Genomic DNA, 17,245 nt, shown 5'->3' on the forward strand with positions numbered 1-17,245 from the left:
AAAGCGTATGTGCCAAAGTTCTAAGGATACGAATAATTACCAAAGTTTATCTATAAATAGTGCGTTTTACCATGAATGTTAAAATGATTAGTTGCTAACTTTAGTTTATGTGCTATGAAAATAAAATTTAGTCTGTTTCTTTCTATTTGTAAAGTGAAGCACCGGAATCATGATATTCATTGTTCTTTTAGTTTCTGCAACTTATTATTTATTGTCAATACCTATAATATTTTTTTTTGTCATAAAATTGGCAAAAATTACCAAAATAGTCCTAAATCTGTTGCAATTTTTCCAATTTTGTTATAAACTTTTTATTTGGCTAATTTTATCATAAATATTTTTTGTAATTGTATCAATTCAGTCCATCCAGCCAATTTAAGCCAACTAGTGCTGATGTGCCGACCGACGCTAACGTTGATAATTTTTAATAATATTTTACTTTTTCCGAATTTTTTATTTTGTATTCCTTTTCTTTTTCTTTTTCTTTTTTTTTTCACCTTTTTCCCTATTTCCTCCTTCCTTTGGCTAGGAGGTCAACCTCACCGGCCACTAGCGAGGCTTGCTCTTGTTGGCCATTAGCAAGAGTGAGCCTCGAACAGTGACAATGAGGCTACCCTCGCAATGGCTGAGCGAGACCTCGCCAAATCTAGCGAGGCAACGATCTGCCCATGTCTAGTGAGACTCGCCCAAGCTAAAGGCTGCACCCTTCGACCTCATGACCTCGGCAAGGCACAACCTCTCAAATCTAGTGAGGTCAAGCATCGCCCAAGGCTGGCGAGGCTCGACCCTCACTAGATCCGACTTCGTGAGCCTCGCTAGCACCACGGGTGGCCTAAGGGAGGTCGCCCAACCATGGCCAAGATTCTCCTAGGCCGACGAGATCCCTTGCTGGCCCTACCTCTAGCTCATTGTTGATGGCAACTGACTAGAGAAAGGAGAAGGAAGTGACGAAAAAAAGAATAAAATTAATAAAAAATTTTGAAAAAAAAATAAAATATTATTAAAATTGGTCTATATCGGCGTCAACCGACTAGCCAAAAATGACCTAATGGATTAAATTGGCGCGATGCAAATGGTTTATGACTGAATTGGCCTAAAAAAATGTTTATAACTGAATTGGAAAAATTGCAATAAATTTATAACTATTTTGATAATTTTCTCTATAAAATTATCCATCAATGTTTATATTGTTAATTATATCACATATTGTCGAATCTGCATGTTGCATAGACATTGTTTGGAAATTTGATATAATTGAAATGGTTTGGTATCTCTATCAATTGTAAGGCTTTTTTCATATCTATGTTTTGATTAACTAAATTGAAATGGCATCTTTGGACAAATTTATCTGACTTAACAATCTTTTCTTCTTCTCTTTTGGGTCCTGACAAGAACGCTATGAGCTAAAATTAAAACCTTATATCACTCAAATGTGATAAAAAGGACAACAAAATGTAAAGCGCGGTAAAGTAACTCATTATTAGTTGAGCGAGAATATACAAAGTCTCGCTATTTAAACCTTCAGACATGATGACATGATTACAAGGACCTGATTGCAGAAAATTCTCTCTCGAAATGCAGAGCTTCTTTCCGACCATCATGGTCGCTAGTATCTCTAACCCTAACCGTGAAATTTCACTGAATCGTCGACCTTAATAGCCTCAGATTTCCTTCATCTTCATCCCACTTCACAACAGTCCTCTGCAATTCCATCGAAATAGTTCCCCGTCCTCTACAATTCCAATTCGCCTCTTCCGTTTGGTGTTCTCGAACAGCCTTCGATTCCATCGGGAACCTTTTTCGACATCCATTGTCTCTTCCTTTCTCATTCACTATCCACCAACTACCCAACAGAATCAAACCCTCATCTCTCTGCTCGCCAAACCCCTCTTGACATGCACCTGTTTTCAATACCCAGTACCCTTCAATCAATTCTGATGTCGCTCCCTTCCATCTCGCACCTTGCATGGCCTCACTGCCTTAGCACTCCCTAAACTGATTGCCTCAATTCCTTCGCGTTTGTTGTCAATGGACGCCCAAGAAGTAGCAGACACTTCTCGACTAGCTGCCCTCCGCAATCGAATGGGCCGCCTTTGGACTGACCACGAAATTGAAGATTGGCATGACTCACCGCCCCTGCACAAAGTGAAAGAGTGTCAACTCATGTTGGTAGGTAAAATAGTATCCAGTCCATCCATTAATTTTCAGGCTCTACAGAAATTTTTAAAGCAAGTATGGCGAACTGAGGAAGTAGAGATTACTCAATGGGATAATGGTATTTATGTGGTGAAGTTTCAATTGGAGAGTGAGAAAAATAGAATATTAGAGGGTGGACCATGGCTGTTTTCTAGCCATTTAATCATATTCCGGCCTTGGAAACCAAATACAACCCTGCATCATTATGAGTTTACCACTTGCCATTTGTGGGTGCAAGTCCATGGCCTGCCAATGGAATGGTGTTCTGAGGATATGCTGTGCAAGGCTGTTAAGCATGTAGGAAAGGTGCTGGAGGTTAAATTAGATTTTAAAGAAAACTCCACATTCAAAGTAGCCAGGGTTCGTGTAGAATTTAGCTTAAGTGAGCCACTTAAACTAGGACAAGTAATACGTATAGCAGGAAAACTTCTTTGGCTGGACTTTAGATACGAACGATTGCCCCACTTCTGTTATTCATGTGGCAAAATCGGTCATTATGCAACCTATTGCAAGGATATACCTTTTACAGAAGCTAAAATGGAAGGGAGAAAATGGCGTATGGGCATTGGCTGCGTGCAGAGGTTAAAGCACGTAGTCCTCATTGGCTTACCTTTTATGAACCTCAGGATATACAGCATGAAGAGGTGGTCCCTGAGACACCGTCTCCTTCTCCTGTGCTCCCTGCACTTCCCCCTTGTGAGGGCACATCCACAACAGAACATCACTATACTATAATCACTACACCAAAAGCAACCACATCAGAACCTGCAAAGGATAAGTCATTGTTAAAATTGAAGGGTACTCAGCTCCAGGCAACTCCTTACAGCGAGCAGGAGGAAGGCATTTAGCACCACACAGCACACCATACAACTTGTTCTGCTCTACCACCTATCAAACCTCAACCTTCTGATGGTATTCTCCCTTTACCTCTACCAAAGGGCAACTTCAGTTCTGATTTTGCACAATAAACACCACTAACAGCATAGTCAGGAGTTGATCTTAATCCTAAGAAGAAAAAAAATATCAAACTATCGACCAAGGCAACCATTTCAAAGAAGCAAAAACGCCATACTCCTTATCAATTGTCTTCTATAGTGGAAACTTTTGATGAAAAACAGCTTATGGAAACACCTGTTATGTTAGTCGACGACATACAACAGCGGGCTTTGGTGGCTGGCCCTCAACAGCCACCGATGGACAAATGAAACTCCTAAGTTGGAACTGTCAGGGCTTGGGCTCGGTCCTGACAATTTGTGCCCTAAAGGCCCTAGTGGCTAAAGAAGAGCCTGACCTTATCTTTTTGATGGAGACTAAAAATCAGGCGGGCATTCTTCAGCGTGTCCAGTCTCGCCTTAAATTCTAGCAATCTCTTGTGCTTGATCCTCTTGGCCTTGCAGGAGGTATGGCCCTTTTTTGGCTTACTCATATTAGTATTACCTTACACCGAACATATCAGAATATGTTTGATTTCCTTTGTATTGACACTCGAACTGGTAGCTCGATGCATATTACATGTCTCCATGCACCTTCAGTTTATCAAGCACGGCCTCCATTTTGGAATGAACTCAGACAGCTAGCACTTTGTAATACATTGCCCTGGATTTGTATCGGGGATTTTAATTAAGTGCTCTACTCTTGGGAAAAAGAAGGCAAACGCCTAGCTGATCTGAACATAATACAAGACTTTCGAGAGGTACTTTATGATTGTTCGCTGGTGGATTTAATTAGTAAGGGCTATGCATATACTTGGATGAATAACAGGGAGGGTGAGGAATTGGTGAAGGAAAGGTTAGATCGTGCTCTATGTAATTTGGCATGGCAAGAGACTTATCCAAAAACTGAGGTTATAGCCCTACCTGCAGTGGGCTCGGATCACAGCCCATTAATCTTATATATGGAAGGCCTTCCAAATCGACGACACAAGTCCTTTTCTTTTGGGGCGTTCTGGTTGCAGGATACAGAATGCCGTGATGTTATTTCTAACACTTGGAATTTAGTCCACCTACCTAGGTACAAGCTTCCTCAGCGACTACTCAAGGTTTCTGCAGCACTCACAAAGTGGAGTAAATCTAAATTCTCAGTTCCCCGACATCAAATTTCCCATCTCCAGCACCAGCTTCAATCTCTGGTAAATAGACCAAACCGTAGCAATGCTACACAACAAATTCAGCATTTAAAGGCAGAGATTCAAAAGTTATGGGAGCAAGAGGAAAGATTTTGGGCTATGAGATCTCGAATCAATTGGCTTAAGTGGGGCGACAAAAATATCTAAATTTTTCCAAGCAACTACACTTCAACGTCGATAGCGAAACAGAATAAGGATGCTACAGTCTGATGATAATAGCTGGGTTCGTGACGAGAATGATTTAAGGACTATGCTGGTTACCTACTATTCCACCCTCTACCAATCAACAGGTCCTCGAAGCTACAAGTCTATCCTTAATCAATGCCTGCCCACAGTCACATCAGAAATGAATGAGAGTCTAACGGCGGAACTAACTCAAGAAGAAGTTCAATGTGCAGTCTTCCAACTGGGCTCAACTAAGGCCCTAGGACCGGACGGCTTGAATGGCCTCTTTTACCAATCGCACTGGGATATTTTAAAGGAGAACCTTTATCTTGCTGTACAGGATTTCTTCAAGAGGGGAGTTATGCCAACAGAGCTTAATAAGACAATCATCAGTCTCATTCCTAAGGTTCCACATCTAGAACGGTTAGACCATTATTGCCCTATCAGCTTGTGTAACTTTGCCTATAAAATTATATCGAAGGTACTTGCTAATAGGCTCAAACCCTGGCTCGCGACCCTAATTTCCACTGAGCAAAGTGCCTTCGTCAGTGGTCGTCAAATCCAAGATAATATTCTTATCGTCCAGGAAGTGCTTCACCAGCTAAGAACCCGAAAGCGAAGACGGGATTTTAAGGCAATTCTGAAAATGGACATGAAGAAAGCATACAATCGAGTGAAATGGGATTTTCTTAAAGATTATCTCCTAACGATTGGATTTCATCCCACCTGGGTGAAATGGGTGATGGAATGTGTCACAACAGTCTCTTTCAGCATCAAATTTAATGGAGAACTTTTAAGATACTTCCATCCGACACGCGACCTCAGACAGGGTGATCCTCTTTCTCCTTATTTATTTATTCTGATGGCAAATGTCCTGTCCAATCTTATACATCGGGCACTTAATATGGAGCATCTTAAAGGCATCAAGTTAAACAAGTTTTGCCCTACACTTTCTCACTTATTTTTTGCGGACAATACTATATTTTTCTTAGATGGCAAGATGATGGAATGTCAAAATCTATCAAATATTATCAACCAATATTGTGTGGCCACTGGACAGGAAGTAAATAGAAACAAATCTGGAATATTTTTTAGCAGAGATTGCCCCAGAGACCTACAGGAAAACTTGGCCAATGAATTCAGAGTGCCTCTAATGCTTAGAACAGGCAAATACTTAGGAATTCCCTCAGATTTGGGGAGATCAAAAAGAGAGATGTTTGCCTGGATATTGGGCAAAGTCGATTCTAAGTTAGATGGTTGGAAAGAAAAGCTAATCTCCAAGGGCAGCAAGGAAATTCTTATCAAGGCTGTTGTCCAAGCAATCCCTTAGTATGCTATGGCTATCTTTAAAATCCCTACTTCTATTTGTAAATCTGTTGAGAAGAAAATCGCACGTTTCTGGTGGCAGAATAATAGTAGTAAACCTGGCATTTACTGGACGAATTGGGAGGAGCTTAAAAAGAGTAAAACCAAAGGTGGTCTTGGATTTAGGGACCTTATGGACTTTAATAGACCCTTGCTTGGAAAGCAGGCATGGCGTTTAATTCAGGGACCTTCCTCCCTGTGGAGTAGGCTCTTCAAAGGTCTCTATTTTCGATCATGTGACTTTGCACAAGCCGAGAAAGGCGAAATGACCATCCTGGGTTGGCAAAGCCCGTTAGCGGGGACGAGATGTTATTCTACCGAACCTACGATGGGTAGTAGGGGATGGCCGAACAATCAGACCAAGGACTGATCGTTGGTTACCAAGAGGAATTTTAGGTGTCCAGCTCAACAAGACGAACCCCCACTGGTGGCAGATTATATTGATTCCAGCCACAACACATGGAATGTTCCTCTATTGCGAAGATTTTTTTATGATTCCACTGTGGCTGAAATTCTTACCATACAAGTCAGACCCATTTACATATCAGATCAAATTATATGGTCTGCATCTATTGATGGAAAATACACTATCAAAAATGGATACCAACCAGTCAGACAAACAGCCCTCTGTAGCGTTACTCCAAACACAACTACCGATTCGATTCAAGATCATGAGATGCTATGGAAACACATATGGAAGCTGCAGATCCCCCCAAAAACAAGACTATTTCTATGGTCCCTTAGCCATGATGCTCTACCGACCAAGGCTAACCTTTTCCATCGCCACATTATCTTAGACCTTATATGCCCCCTCTGTTCTACAAATGCAGCAGAAACTACAGCACACACATTTCTATATTGCCACTGGACAGCGGCTATTTGGTCTTATCCTCTAATTAATATTCAGATTCCCACATCAGACACACAACATCTCGGAGATTGGATGGGATATATGCTGCCACAGAATCAAAACTTACTAGCTTTCGAAGTGGTCGCTGCAATTTTGTGGAATATCTAGAAAGCCAGAAACAATTTCATCTTCCGGCAACAATATCCTAATCCACTTCGGGTTGTTGATCTAGCTCTAGCTTTTGTTCGGTCGGCACAGCTGTCCACCATGGCAGGAGGTAATGCGAAACGAACCCGCCTCAGCCCAGAAGAGTTATGGAGACCCCTAAATCCCGGATTCCTGAAAGTTAACATCGATGGAGCGTTTCAACCGGGCGGTACTGAAGGGACTATGGCCTGCATTTGTCGTGATCACAATGGGAAGTTCATCGATGGGCTTACCAGAAGTTTTGTAGCTTCGTCTACCCTGCAAGCGGAATTTCAAGCGCTCACGATCACCCTACGCTACCTGCTGGAGAAGAACAAGGGGACTGATCTGCTTGAACTCGAATCAAATTCAAAAACCCTGATCGACTTGGTGACAGGCTTACTCGATTCACCATGGGAGGTTAGATCACTCTGTGCTGAAGCTGTTGCTCTTCTACGCGACTTTTGCAATTTGCAAATTAGGTTTTGTCGAAGAGGGGCGAACTTTGGGGCGGATTGGGCTGCAAAGGCCCATAAAACCGGTACTCTTCCCCTTAGCTGGCCCACCTCGCCTCCTACTGCTTTATTAGATATCCTTTATGCGGATGCTTTGGCTGCCAATTGTAATATTAACTCTTCCTGAATGATATTAGTTTTTCTTACCAAAAAAAAAAAACCTTCAGACATGAATCTCCTGTGAGCTAGATCTAAAGTCAAGTCAATATCTAATCCTAAACCATAGAGAGATGCTTAACTAAAAAGTATTCACTAAATGTAATCCTAACATAAACGCAAATGAAATTCTTTTATCATTTTTATTTTTATTATTTTATAACAATTTTATCATTGTTTTAATCTTGTCATCTATTTCATCTAAAGTTAAATGATCTAAAATTCATTGTACCCTAAAAATCATGCATTGTTCCTAAACTATAAGATCATGAACTAAATGAAATTCAATTATAACTATTTTTAAGACTTTACTACCCAATTGAGACATGTATTTTCCTCCATTTTTATTAATTTATTTATTAATTTTATATTATTTATTATTTTTCTTTTTCTTTCACTTTCTCAGTCCATCGTCTCTGATTTTGGTACCTCTCAACTCTCTTTATGCTTTCTTCATTCTTCTTCCATGCCTAAATTTTCAGAACTTTTTGATCGAAGAACCTTCATCGACACAAATTCTACATGTTAAGCAATAGAGCTTACATGAACCACGCTGGAGAACAATGCATGCCAGTTTTGCACCGATAACAAATGCAATACAAGCATGCTTTACTCCAACGGCAATAGGCCTCCGATCGATCACCACAGGACTCATAACCACACTCGCCAGTGACCACAAAAACACGTCCAAAACACGCTCAGGAAGTATATGGAACTCAAAAAACAGAAAAGAAAACACCACAGTGGGAGAGCATATCAGGACCAAGTATCACTCTATTCTGTTCTGAGAGATCAGCAAGCTCTGAGACGCAATTTTCATGTCAAACGATGAGCTTACTGACGATGAGAATCATAACACCAATTCCATTACAAATGAATATCGTATTCCAACAGAAAATGACCCTCAATGAGTCAAGAACATGTTGGATTGAGGTATTATAATTTTCGGTTCAAGGATTGAATAGAAGCACATCCTGATTTAGTTTGAGCACTTCATCAAAGAAGTGTATGTATATATACATATGTATACATATGTATATAGAGCGACTATTCACGTTCAGATCATCATAACAACATCAACACAGGTTGTCTCAAGCACGATCGAATTTCTCGCAAACATCAAAGAGAAGTGCTTCAAACTTCCTGGCCAGAAAATAGGGCAGCACAGAGGAGTTTTGGCGTGGGTGGTGGAAGCGGTGGAAATCGATGGCCACGGAGGATTTCTGGCAATTGAGAATGACGAAGAAGACCCTGCGAATGAGAAAAATCAGTGATAATATTTTATCAGCTCTCGGCACCTCCCAAATCGTGCTCTGTTTTTGTGACCGAGCCTCCCCTCCTTTTCACCGAATGCGTGGGCCTCTTGGAAACGTAAATGAAGACTGCCAATGGGGGTTATAATAGAGCCACATAGAACCTGAGGGCGTCGGTGACGATGATCGGAGCCGATGAATTAATTCTATTTGCCAATACATTTTTTCTAATGGGATAATAAATCCGATGAATTGTCTACACGTGTAAGTAAAATCAAATACAATTTCTTGGTGACAAATTCGGAGAGGCCGACAACAATTCGTGTTCAGTTTGGAGATTGACAAGAAATTCTTGATTAAAATCACTCGTCCAACTAAGCAGTAAGCAACGGTCACAAAGGTCAGGCAGCGCTACTTGCCCTAACATTTCCTAATTTGGAACTCTCGTATCTCACGGATGATCCGAAGACTCCTCCACTCAGAAATTCTCATATTCTTCAAGTACTGCCTATTGTCCGTTGAAATCCCCACACGTCTTTGCTCTTCCCCCTTTGTCTCGCCCCCCTCTTTGTCGCGCTCTCTCTCTCTCTGTGAAATCCCACGATCGTCAGCTCTTCGTCTTTTTCATCCCTTCATCTCTTGGCGATAATGGCGAATCAAAGTATTCAAGCGGCGACGATCTATTTTTCCTCCCTTGTCTCTTTGACGCTCGTGATCGGGAAGACATTTATTGCCATGGACATGAGCCCCTGCCAAAGTAGGCTCTCATTCCCTAGTCAAAGGCACTCCAAAATTTTATGAGCAACCAAGAGATCGGAACTCTAGATAGCAAGGAAGGCATTAAGGTTTCTCTCATCAATCTGTGTCACAAAATACATCACGGGTTACAACTCAAGGAGTTGAGCTACAGAAGCAAAACTTTTTCTTATGCATTCGGTCGAACACAGTCACACATCCTTACAAGCCGAACAAACTCGAAAAGATGCTACCATCCAGCTTTGGTCCTTTACAGTGGATGGCAACATTTGCTTTTGCCTTACGATGGTCTAAGGCAATAAAAAGTCCGGCTCCACATGAATGATTGTTGTGAAGAAATTCAAGAAATACCTCTAAGTAATTTTGCAGAACATATATAGTTAAATCCGCATTCATTGTACATTCCTTAAAATTTTGGTATAGGTAATTTCATATTTTCTGAAATTGGCCTATTAGAGCTTCAATGAAGTTTTTTTTTTTTTGAGCAAGTAAGCTTCAATGAAGTTAGGAAGTAAATGGATTTGAGGTAGTCTAGTTTCATGGATCAACCACGGTTGTCCATGATATTTTGATGGAGGACTCCATTGTTTTTAAGTTTTTTTTCTTTGGGTTGAATTTTGCATTTGATATGTTCAAATGGCGAGTGTATATAGTGTTGCAGAATTGATTCGTTATTATGGCCATAGATACTAATGTGCCAATTTTTCAATATTAAAATGAAGTTAGTGATTAGTTGAGTTAATAAATGTACTTTGAATGTATGCAGTCAACTTCCTTCCTAAAAGCAAAAGTGGCTTAGAACTCTCATGAGCTAAAATCAAAGTCTAAGTCTAGTTTGATAGTGAGACCTATCTACCGCACGCAATCCTATCCAAATGAATCTCTATTCAGAGAAAACATGTCAAACTATGTCATACCAAAACGCCACGAAATGAGTACTACTTTTAACAAGTTCAGCAAGCCTAAGGATTACTCAACCACCCCTGAGTCAACCCAAAGCCTCTAAGGAGTGTTCAGCAACATTTTACAAGTTCAGTCTGCGATTTAGATAAAGAAAATGACATCAAAACATTCATGCAATGACTAAGAAATTAATGACACATTAGCCCCATAATCATGAATGAGCAAAGCGACATTCAAACTAAGCCAAATTTGTACTTTGAGGAAACAACCAGCAAGTAAACCAACATTCACAGGCCACATTTCACATTTTTCTGTGAAAATTAACAGTGTAATTGCTGGAAATGATGAGAAATGAATTGCACATCTAAATGCTATCTTTAAAACCAAATAAGCCCTCAAACAATCTCAAGACCCAACTAAATCACATCTAATTCAGAATATTCAGCAAACCACCAATGCAATTGCATACATTTTACCTGTGAGCATGATGCCTAAACATGTCAAAAAGGTGAGAGATCAATGGTTTGTTGATGTAATATCATAGGCAAATGAAATAATATTGAATGAAACCAAATTACTTCTAACTCGCATGCAATAAAGAACATCCAGCTTTCAGGAGATATTCAGAGTATTCAAGACATCAAGGTGCAATGGTTCAACAAAATATCATCACAAATCCCACAAAACCCTTTCCCACAATGACACACATATTTGTATAGCCAAGATATTATCAAAATGAAACCAAACCTTCATTATTTGTATAGAAATGGTTGCAAACCACTGACGTGAAAATATATCAAACAAATTCAAATCATGGACAGCTCATATTATCATGAATACAGCCCATTCAAGGCATGACCAACACTTATGATTGAGAATTCAGCAAGTTTTGAGCATGGACAGCATCTCTAATCATGAAATCCGCAAATTCTAAGTAAATATGGCATCTATTGCTTTAAATTCGGCATATTTTGGAACATATGATAGCATGTGTAGCCTTGAAGCCAGCATATTCAAACCAAGTGCAGTCAATTTAACATCTAGAAGCAGCACTCATAGCAAGAAATCAACATGTATTGAACACGTATCTACAGCACTTATAACCAAGAAATCAACATATGGTGAACACATACTGCAGGTATAGCCCTTAATTTAGCATGTTCAGTCGGCAATGCAAATGATAACGTAGGCATACGCCATTGTTCCAGGCCTCTAGGTGAAATCCTATGATACCCACTAAAAAGAAGTCAATCAAGAATTGAGCCCCACTTAAATGGGCCTTGCTCCTCGAAAATAAACTTTGTCAAGATATCTTACACAGACTTAAACGCACGCTTCAGGATACTCAACCAGAATGTCATGGTCTCTTAGACATACGTGGATTACTTATAACCTTCATTTAGATGAGAAGCAAGAACCTGGAAGATGAGGGAGCTTAGGTGGTCATTTGTATCTGATCTAAATCTTATTGAAAATCGATCACATCTAACTCAAGGTAATTGATAACGGTCGCGGCATTCAATAACGAAAAAGAGCAACTCTATCTCACTCAACTTAACAAATGACCCCAGGCCACTGATTGAAACAAGAATGGTCTCTGTGGCAGTGAAGTAAATGGTGGGAGCAATGAGGTACTCTGAAAATAAACATTAACAGAAGGGAATATGCGTACGAAAATTGAACATGAAGTGAAGTCGCACATGATCATATGTAAAAGGAGATGTTTGACTTAGCTTATTTGTTGGAATCCGAATCCGCCAACCGAGATAAGCGCATTCCTGCGGTTGCTGGCTGAGCATAATTGAATTCTGCAAGGCAACATTACTCATCCTTGTCTTGGATAATTTTACCTAACAACTTATGCGCATCGTCTAACACATGGCACCTCCCATACTCTGACACCACCACATTGAACTCAAACCACTATTCTCGAACCAATTAGCACCGATAACCTTGTGGACCGAAGAAATAGTGAATCTCGTTTGCGGCTATTAATAATGAATTCTAAATTCGATACACGAGTTTAATCGGGAAAGAAACGACTCGATTGACGAAGTCCATCATCGCTGGAAAGTCCCAAGGAACTGACCGTCGATGAAGATTTCTCTATCCTTCTCTCTCCCCGTTTAACATGCAGTGTATACCACAGCGATTGAAATGGAGCCGAAGTTGATTGTCGAACTCAGCGACGTAAGCCTCTTCGCAATTCGACGCCAACGGACGACGGAACGCTTAGTCATAGGCCTCGAGCTTCCGTCTCCGATGTCGAAGAAGCATTCGCACCAAATGAATCCATCAGCCTACTCGCGCAACTCTCGTGATGTTGCTCTCCCCACAGCAACTGGAGGTGATTCAGTTCAAGGTAAGGTCAGGCCGCCGGAGCAGCAGTAGGCGGAGACATCTGAACACTCGAATCGACGGGAAATGTACCTCAGGTGGGAGAGGAAATCCAGGGGATCCGTGCGTCTTCCGTGATCGGAAATGGAAGACTGGCAAAGGGTGGCTTTTATATTTCTCTCGTGAAATGACCAAAACGCCCTGCCTTAAAATGGCCAAAATGACCAAGGCAAACGATCGGTCGTGTGTTGAACCTGCGTTAGCAACTGTCTCTGGAGATCTTGGCCAACTGGTTATTAGACTTTACGAGCCAACACCTGTATTTTCCAAACTATTTTTGTCTTCTTCTTCTTTTTTCCCCGTTTATTTTTATATATATTTTTAATAATTATTTCCTTTTCTTTCCCTTTCTCAGTCCATTATCGTCTCTAATGCAACGGTTCGATTTCAGACTTTCATTGTGATTCTGGTGTTGTTCGGTTACGGTTCTAATCGTCTAATTGTGTGTTGTTCTATCTCCCGAGGCGCTCCTTTGATTTCTCCTCTCGCGTCCCTCCTCGTCTAGCAACTTCTTTCTCTCGGTAGCTTCTACCTGCTTAGTTCCTCCGACAAGCTCCGCTTGTCACTTTCTCTAAGTTGATTTCATGATTGACATATGCGTATGTGTGTTGAATGTTTCCTCTACATACTGCGACTATCTTATTGACTATGCTTACGAAATGTTTATTGGTTTGTCCAACTAGCATATATTTCGGCGGATAAAATTCACTTGATTTGTTGTATTAATTGAAGCCGAATGTTCATTATGAAGTTGCTGATGTCTGCGCGCACCGAATGTTTGATGTTTTGTATGAATGAAATATGCTTTAGTGATCTTAGACTCGCTTATGCTCAATCCTTGGTCACTATGGCATGTTCAAACGCCATTTTAAAGAGTGAAATTTGGATCGTGGTCATTGGAATGCTTGGTGGCCGTCATCTACTAAGCACAACGTTGATGTGTTTCGGTGTCATGGGAGGAAGACGTTGGTTTATCGATGATAACACATTAATTTATTGCTCTTTGCTCGCATTTCTAGCTTGTTTCAGTCTCATGTCTATGCTGAATAGCTTGGAATTCATATCAATTTATCATTGGATGATTGCATTTTCACGGCTTTAATATGTGGAACATGATCTGAAATCTTGCTGATTGTGATTGTTTCTTTACCAATTCGCATGTGTTGGGAATCCAACAGCAGATGACTATAGTTGGATATCAGTCGATGAAGATACTAATATTTCACTATCTTAAGAAAGTTAGAGAAGATTAATTACCATTTACTCCATCACTACCTCTACTTGACATGAGAATATCACTTTGTTGTCTGCAAAACGCCAACAAATCAGCACGCTACTCTGCTAGACACAAACTAACTCAAATGAACCAAATCTAATGTTCTTTGGAATTGGAAAGTGATGGTTTTATATGAGATGGGCTTAAGGCCCGTCCGCCCATGCTGGGCCCAAAAGGCCCGGCCCACGGGAATAGGGCCCGTGGATGGGGGAAGGTATAAAAGGGAGGAGAGAGAAGGGAGAACGCACCTCTTGGATAATCAACGTACGTACGTTCTCTCCAACGCTCTCTCTCCCTCCAAAAAGAACAGTAAGCACAAGGCCACTGTTTTCTCCCCTTCAAGGCGTCGTCGGATCGAATCGGATCGAACAAGGGACAAATTCTCTTCCTCTTATCGGCATTGGTGTCTAATTTGTGGCTAACAAGGTACGCTCGACTCCGTGGTGTGCTTTACGATCGGTGATACGTGTTTTCCGGGCTTCGTCTTCCGCATTGATTTAGGGGTTCGATTTAGTGTCGAATCTGGTTTTGGGGATCCGTTATTCCCAACATTGGTATCGTAGCCTAGTTCACGTTTTCCCGACCATTTTCATGTTTTTTGATTGAATTTTCGCGAAGAAAATCGGCCGGCACGGATCGGGCGAGAAATCCCGACACCCGAGCACTGCTTCATCGATTTTTTTCGAGTTTCCGTAAGTCAAAATCGAATTCTAATGGCATAGGAAGAAAGGCGACGCGAGGCGAGTCCGCGACATGTCGTGCGTCGCCGGGAGACGCCGCGCACGCGCCACACGCGCGGCCGTGAAGCCGCTGCGCATGGGCGCGACGCGCTAGCATCGGCCGGCGCAGGCGTCCCACGCGCGGTGGCCGAACCGGCACGCGCGCGACGCCGGCGGCGAACCGGCACGCCCGGTCGGCGGGATCGACGCGTGATGACGCATCCAACGGTCGGTAACCGCTGGGATGACGTCATCGGGCGACGCCGGCTGTCAGCGACGACGTTTGGTCGGGCGGTCATCGGCCGGCGACCCGACCCGGCCCGAACCGCGGACGCCGGCACGCACGCGCGGGGCACGTGCCGTCCGTTCGCCCGAACCGCCCAACCGGTCCGACTGGTCCGACGACTTGACCGTTGACCGACCGTTGACCGTTGACCGACGACCGTTGACCCGAAAAAAAAAAAATTGTTTCTTTTTCAGTTATATCTCTGTGGGTTAGAGGTAATCCATTTTTATTCTGCATTTGTTGCATGAATCATGGAAAATTATGTATTTTCCATTTTGTTTATTGTGGATTAAAAGTGATCCATTTTAATTCTCGCATTTGTTGCGGGAACTATGATGCGTTATGCACGGATACACCGCAATCCCAAGAACGGACGAAGGTAGAGCTAGACTGAAAAGGCTAATGAAAGAGTTAGCTGATTATCGGTGGCTTGATGGTGATTTAGTATCACACATGATCAAGGTCAATCAGATGATACAGGAAATCATCTGGAATGGTTATCTTATGCCGGACTTTGAGAAGGTGCCGGCTTTGATGAACACTCTTCCACCTGAATGGCAAGCAGTGTTAGATCGGCTATGGGAGGTCAACGTGGTCCCGGATTACAGGGGGCTAGTGGAAGCTTTTGTAAGAGAAAGTACTATAGATTGAGTTGGTCAAAACTTCAACCCTTAGATTGAGCACCACATGGCGCAGAGTGAATGTGCCTTGATGGCGACATGAGAGCTCTCCAAAAAGTTTTTCCATGGTTGGCAAATGTGTCTTCGCTTCTCGATGTTTTGACTGATAGATTAGAAGGGACTTTCCCTATTTATTTCTTAGATTAGTTTGAGATGTTTTTGGGTGTGAATATCTCTTTATATGTTGATATTTCTTTTTGGACATATTACTTAGTGTAATGAATTGTTGTATTAGTTGAAAGCATTATTATTTTATTGGATGTCAATTATCTGTTGCTTTCTGTTAATTGCTGATTGCTGTGGGTAGTTAGCTGTGGGTAGTTCATAGAAGTTTTTGTAACTTCATAGAATTTATTTTGCATAAGACAATTATATTAATAATAGTTTTAAGTTAGGATTTTTGGAGGATGATTGGAAACGTAGTGACCTTTTGATTCTGAAACCTTACTTGAAATTATTCATTGATATGATGGGTCGATACAAATAGGGATGCATAAATGATAGGCATTAATTATTCGTGCATGTATGTCTGATGTGTTCAGATCGATGTTTTCAGCAATTAAGAACGTAATTGCTGATATGAACGGCAACAATTGTGAAATATTGAATATGAAGATTCAATATGTGCTGGAAAAGCAAGAAGCACTGAAGCTCTTGACCATGTTATGGAAGATCTTGAGGATGCTGTGCGCACCTTGAGCTGGTATAGGACCGCTTAACGGCATGTGAGCTGAAAATAAATATTTGCAATGCTGGTTCTAGCTCGAAAGGGCTTTGAGCTCTAAACGCAAGCGTATTGATTCGTTCAATATGTGGGAATGCAAAGGATCAAGTCCTTATTGCAAGAGATCAAGAGTTAACCAACACAAGAGAGGAAAACATCCTCAAGTGAAGAAAATATCAAGGGTGAGGTGTTACAATTGTGACAATAGAGGTCACTATGCTCGCGACTGTCGTGAGCCAAAGCAGGTATACACCTCTTGTACATTTGAGAACTTTGCTTTTGTGTCAAGTTCTGCTTTATAGACTGAATCCAATCCTTTGTGGACTGTAGATTCAGGAGCAACAGACGATGTAGCGAAGGATAGAGGATCCTTCGTGGAATTCCGACGAGTACCAACTGGAACTAAGTGGATCTATGTGGGAAACAACTCCAGAGCTGAAGAGAAAGGGATTGACACCTACCAACTGAACATGTGTGGTGGGCGCACCTTGTTCCTACATGATGTTCCAAATGCTCTGGAGATTCGTCGAAATTTAAGTGTCTGTTTTAATGTTGGTTAAGCTTGGTTTTAATGTGAACTTCCGTAATAGCGGTGTAGATTTGTATTTGGATACAAACTACTATGATTGTGGTCACTTTCTAGATGGTTTTATTGTACTAAATGTTGACTGTGGTGATGTCAATATATGTTAT

At 41.4% G+C, this 17,245-nt stretch overlaps 1 protein-coding gene across 1 annotated transcript; it reads left to right on the top strand.

Annotated features, from left to right (window-relative positions):
- Positions 1-6,968: 6,968 nt before the first annotated feature.
- Positions 6,969-7,529, top strand: LOC120288445. Its single transcript, XM_039302429.1, has one exon. The coding sequence runs from the start codon at positions 6,969-6,971 to the stop codon at positions 7,527-7,529; it is 561 nt and encodes a 186-aa protein (XP_039158363.1).
- The last annotated feature ends 9,716 nt before the right edge of the window (positions 7,530-17,245 follow it).

The sequence above is a fragment of the Eucalyptus grandis genome, chromosome 9 (genome assembly GCF_016545825.1).
Source record: "Eucalyptus grandis isolate ANBG69807.140 chromosome 9, ASM1654582v1, whole genome shotgun sequence".
NCBI classification, from domain to species: domain Eukaryota; kingdom Viridiplantae; phylum Streptophyta; class Magnoliopsida; order Myrtales; family Myrtaceae; genus Eucalyptus; species Eucalyptus grandis.

Bases quoted from the DNA above. Each gene is read 5' to 3' on its own strand.
- LOC120288445 (XM_039302429.1), top strand. From the start codon at position 6,969: ATGGCAGGAGGTAATGCGAAACGAACCCGCCTCAGCCCAGAAGAGTTA.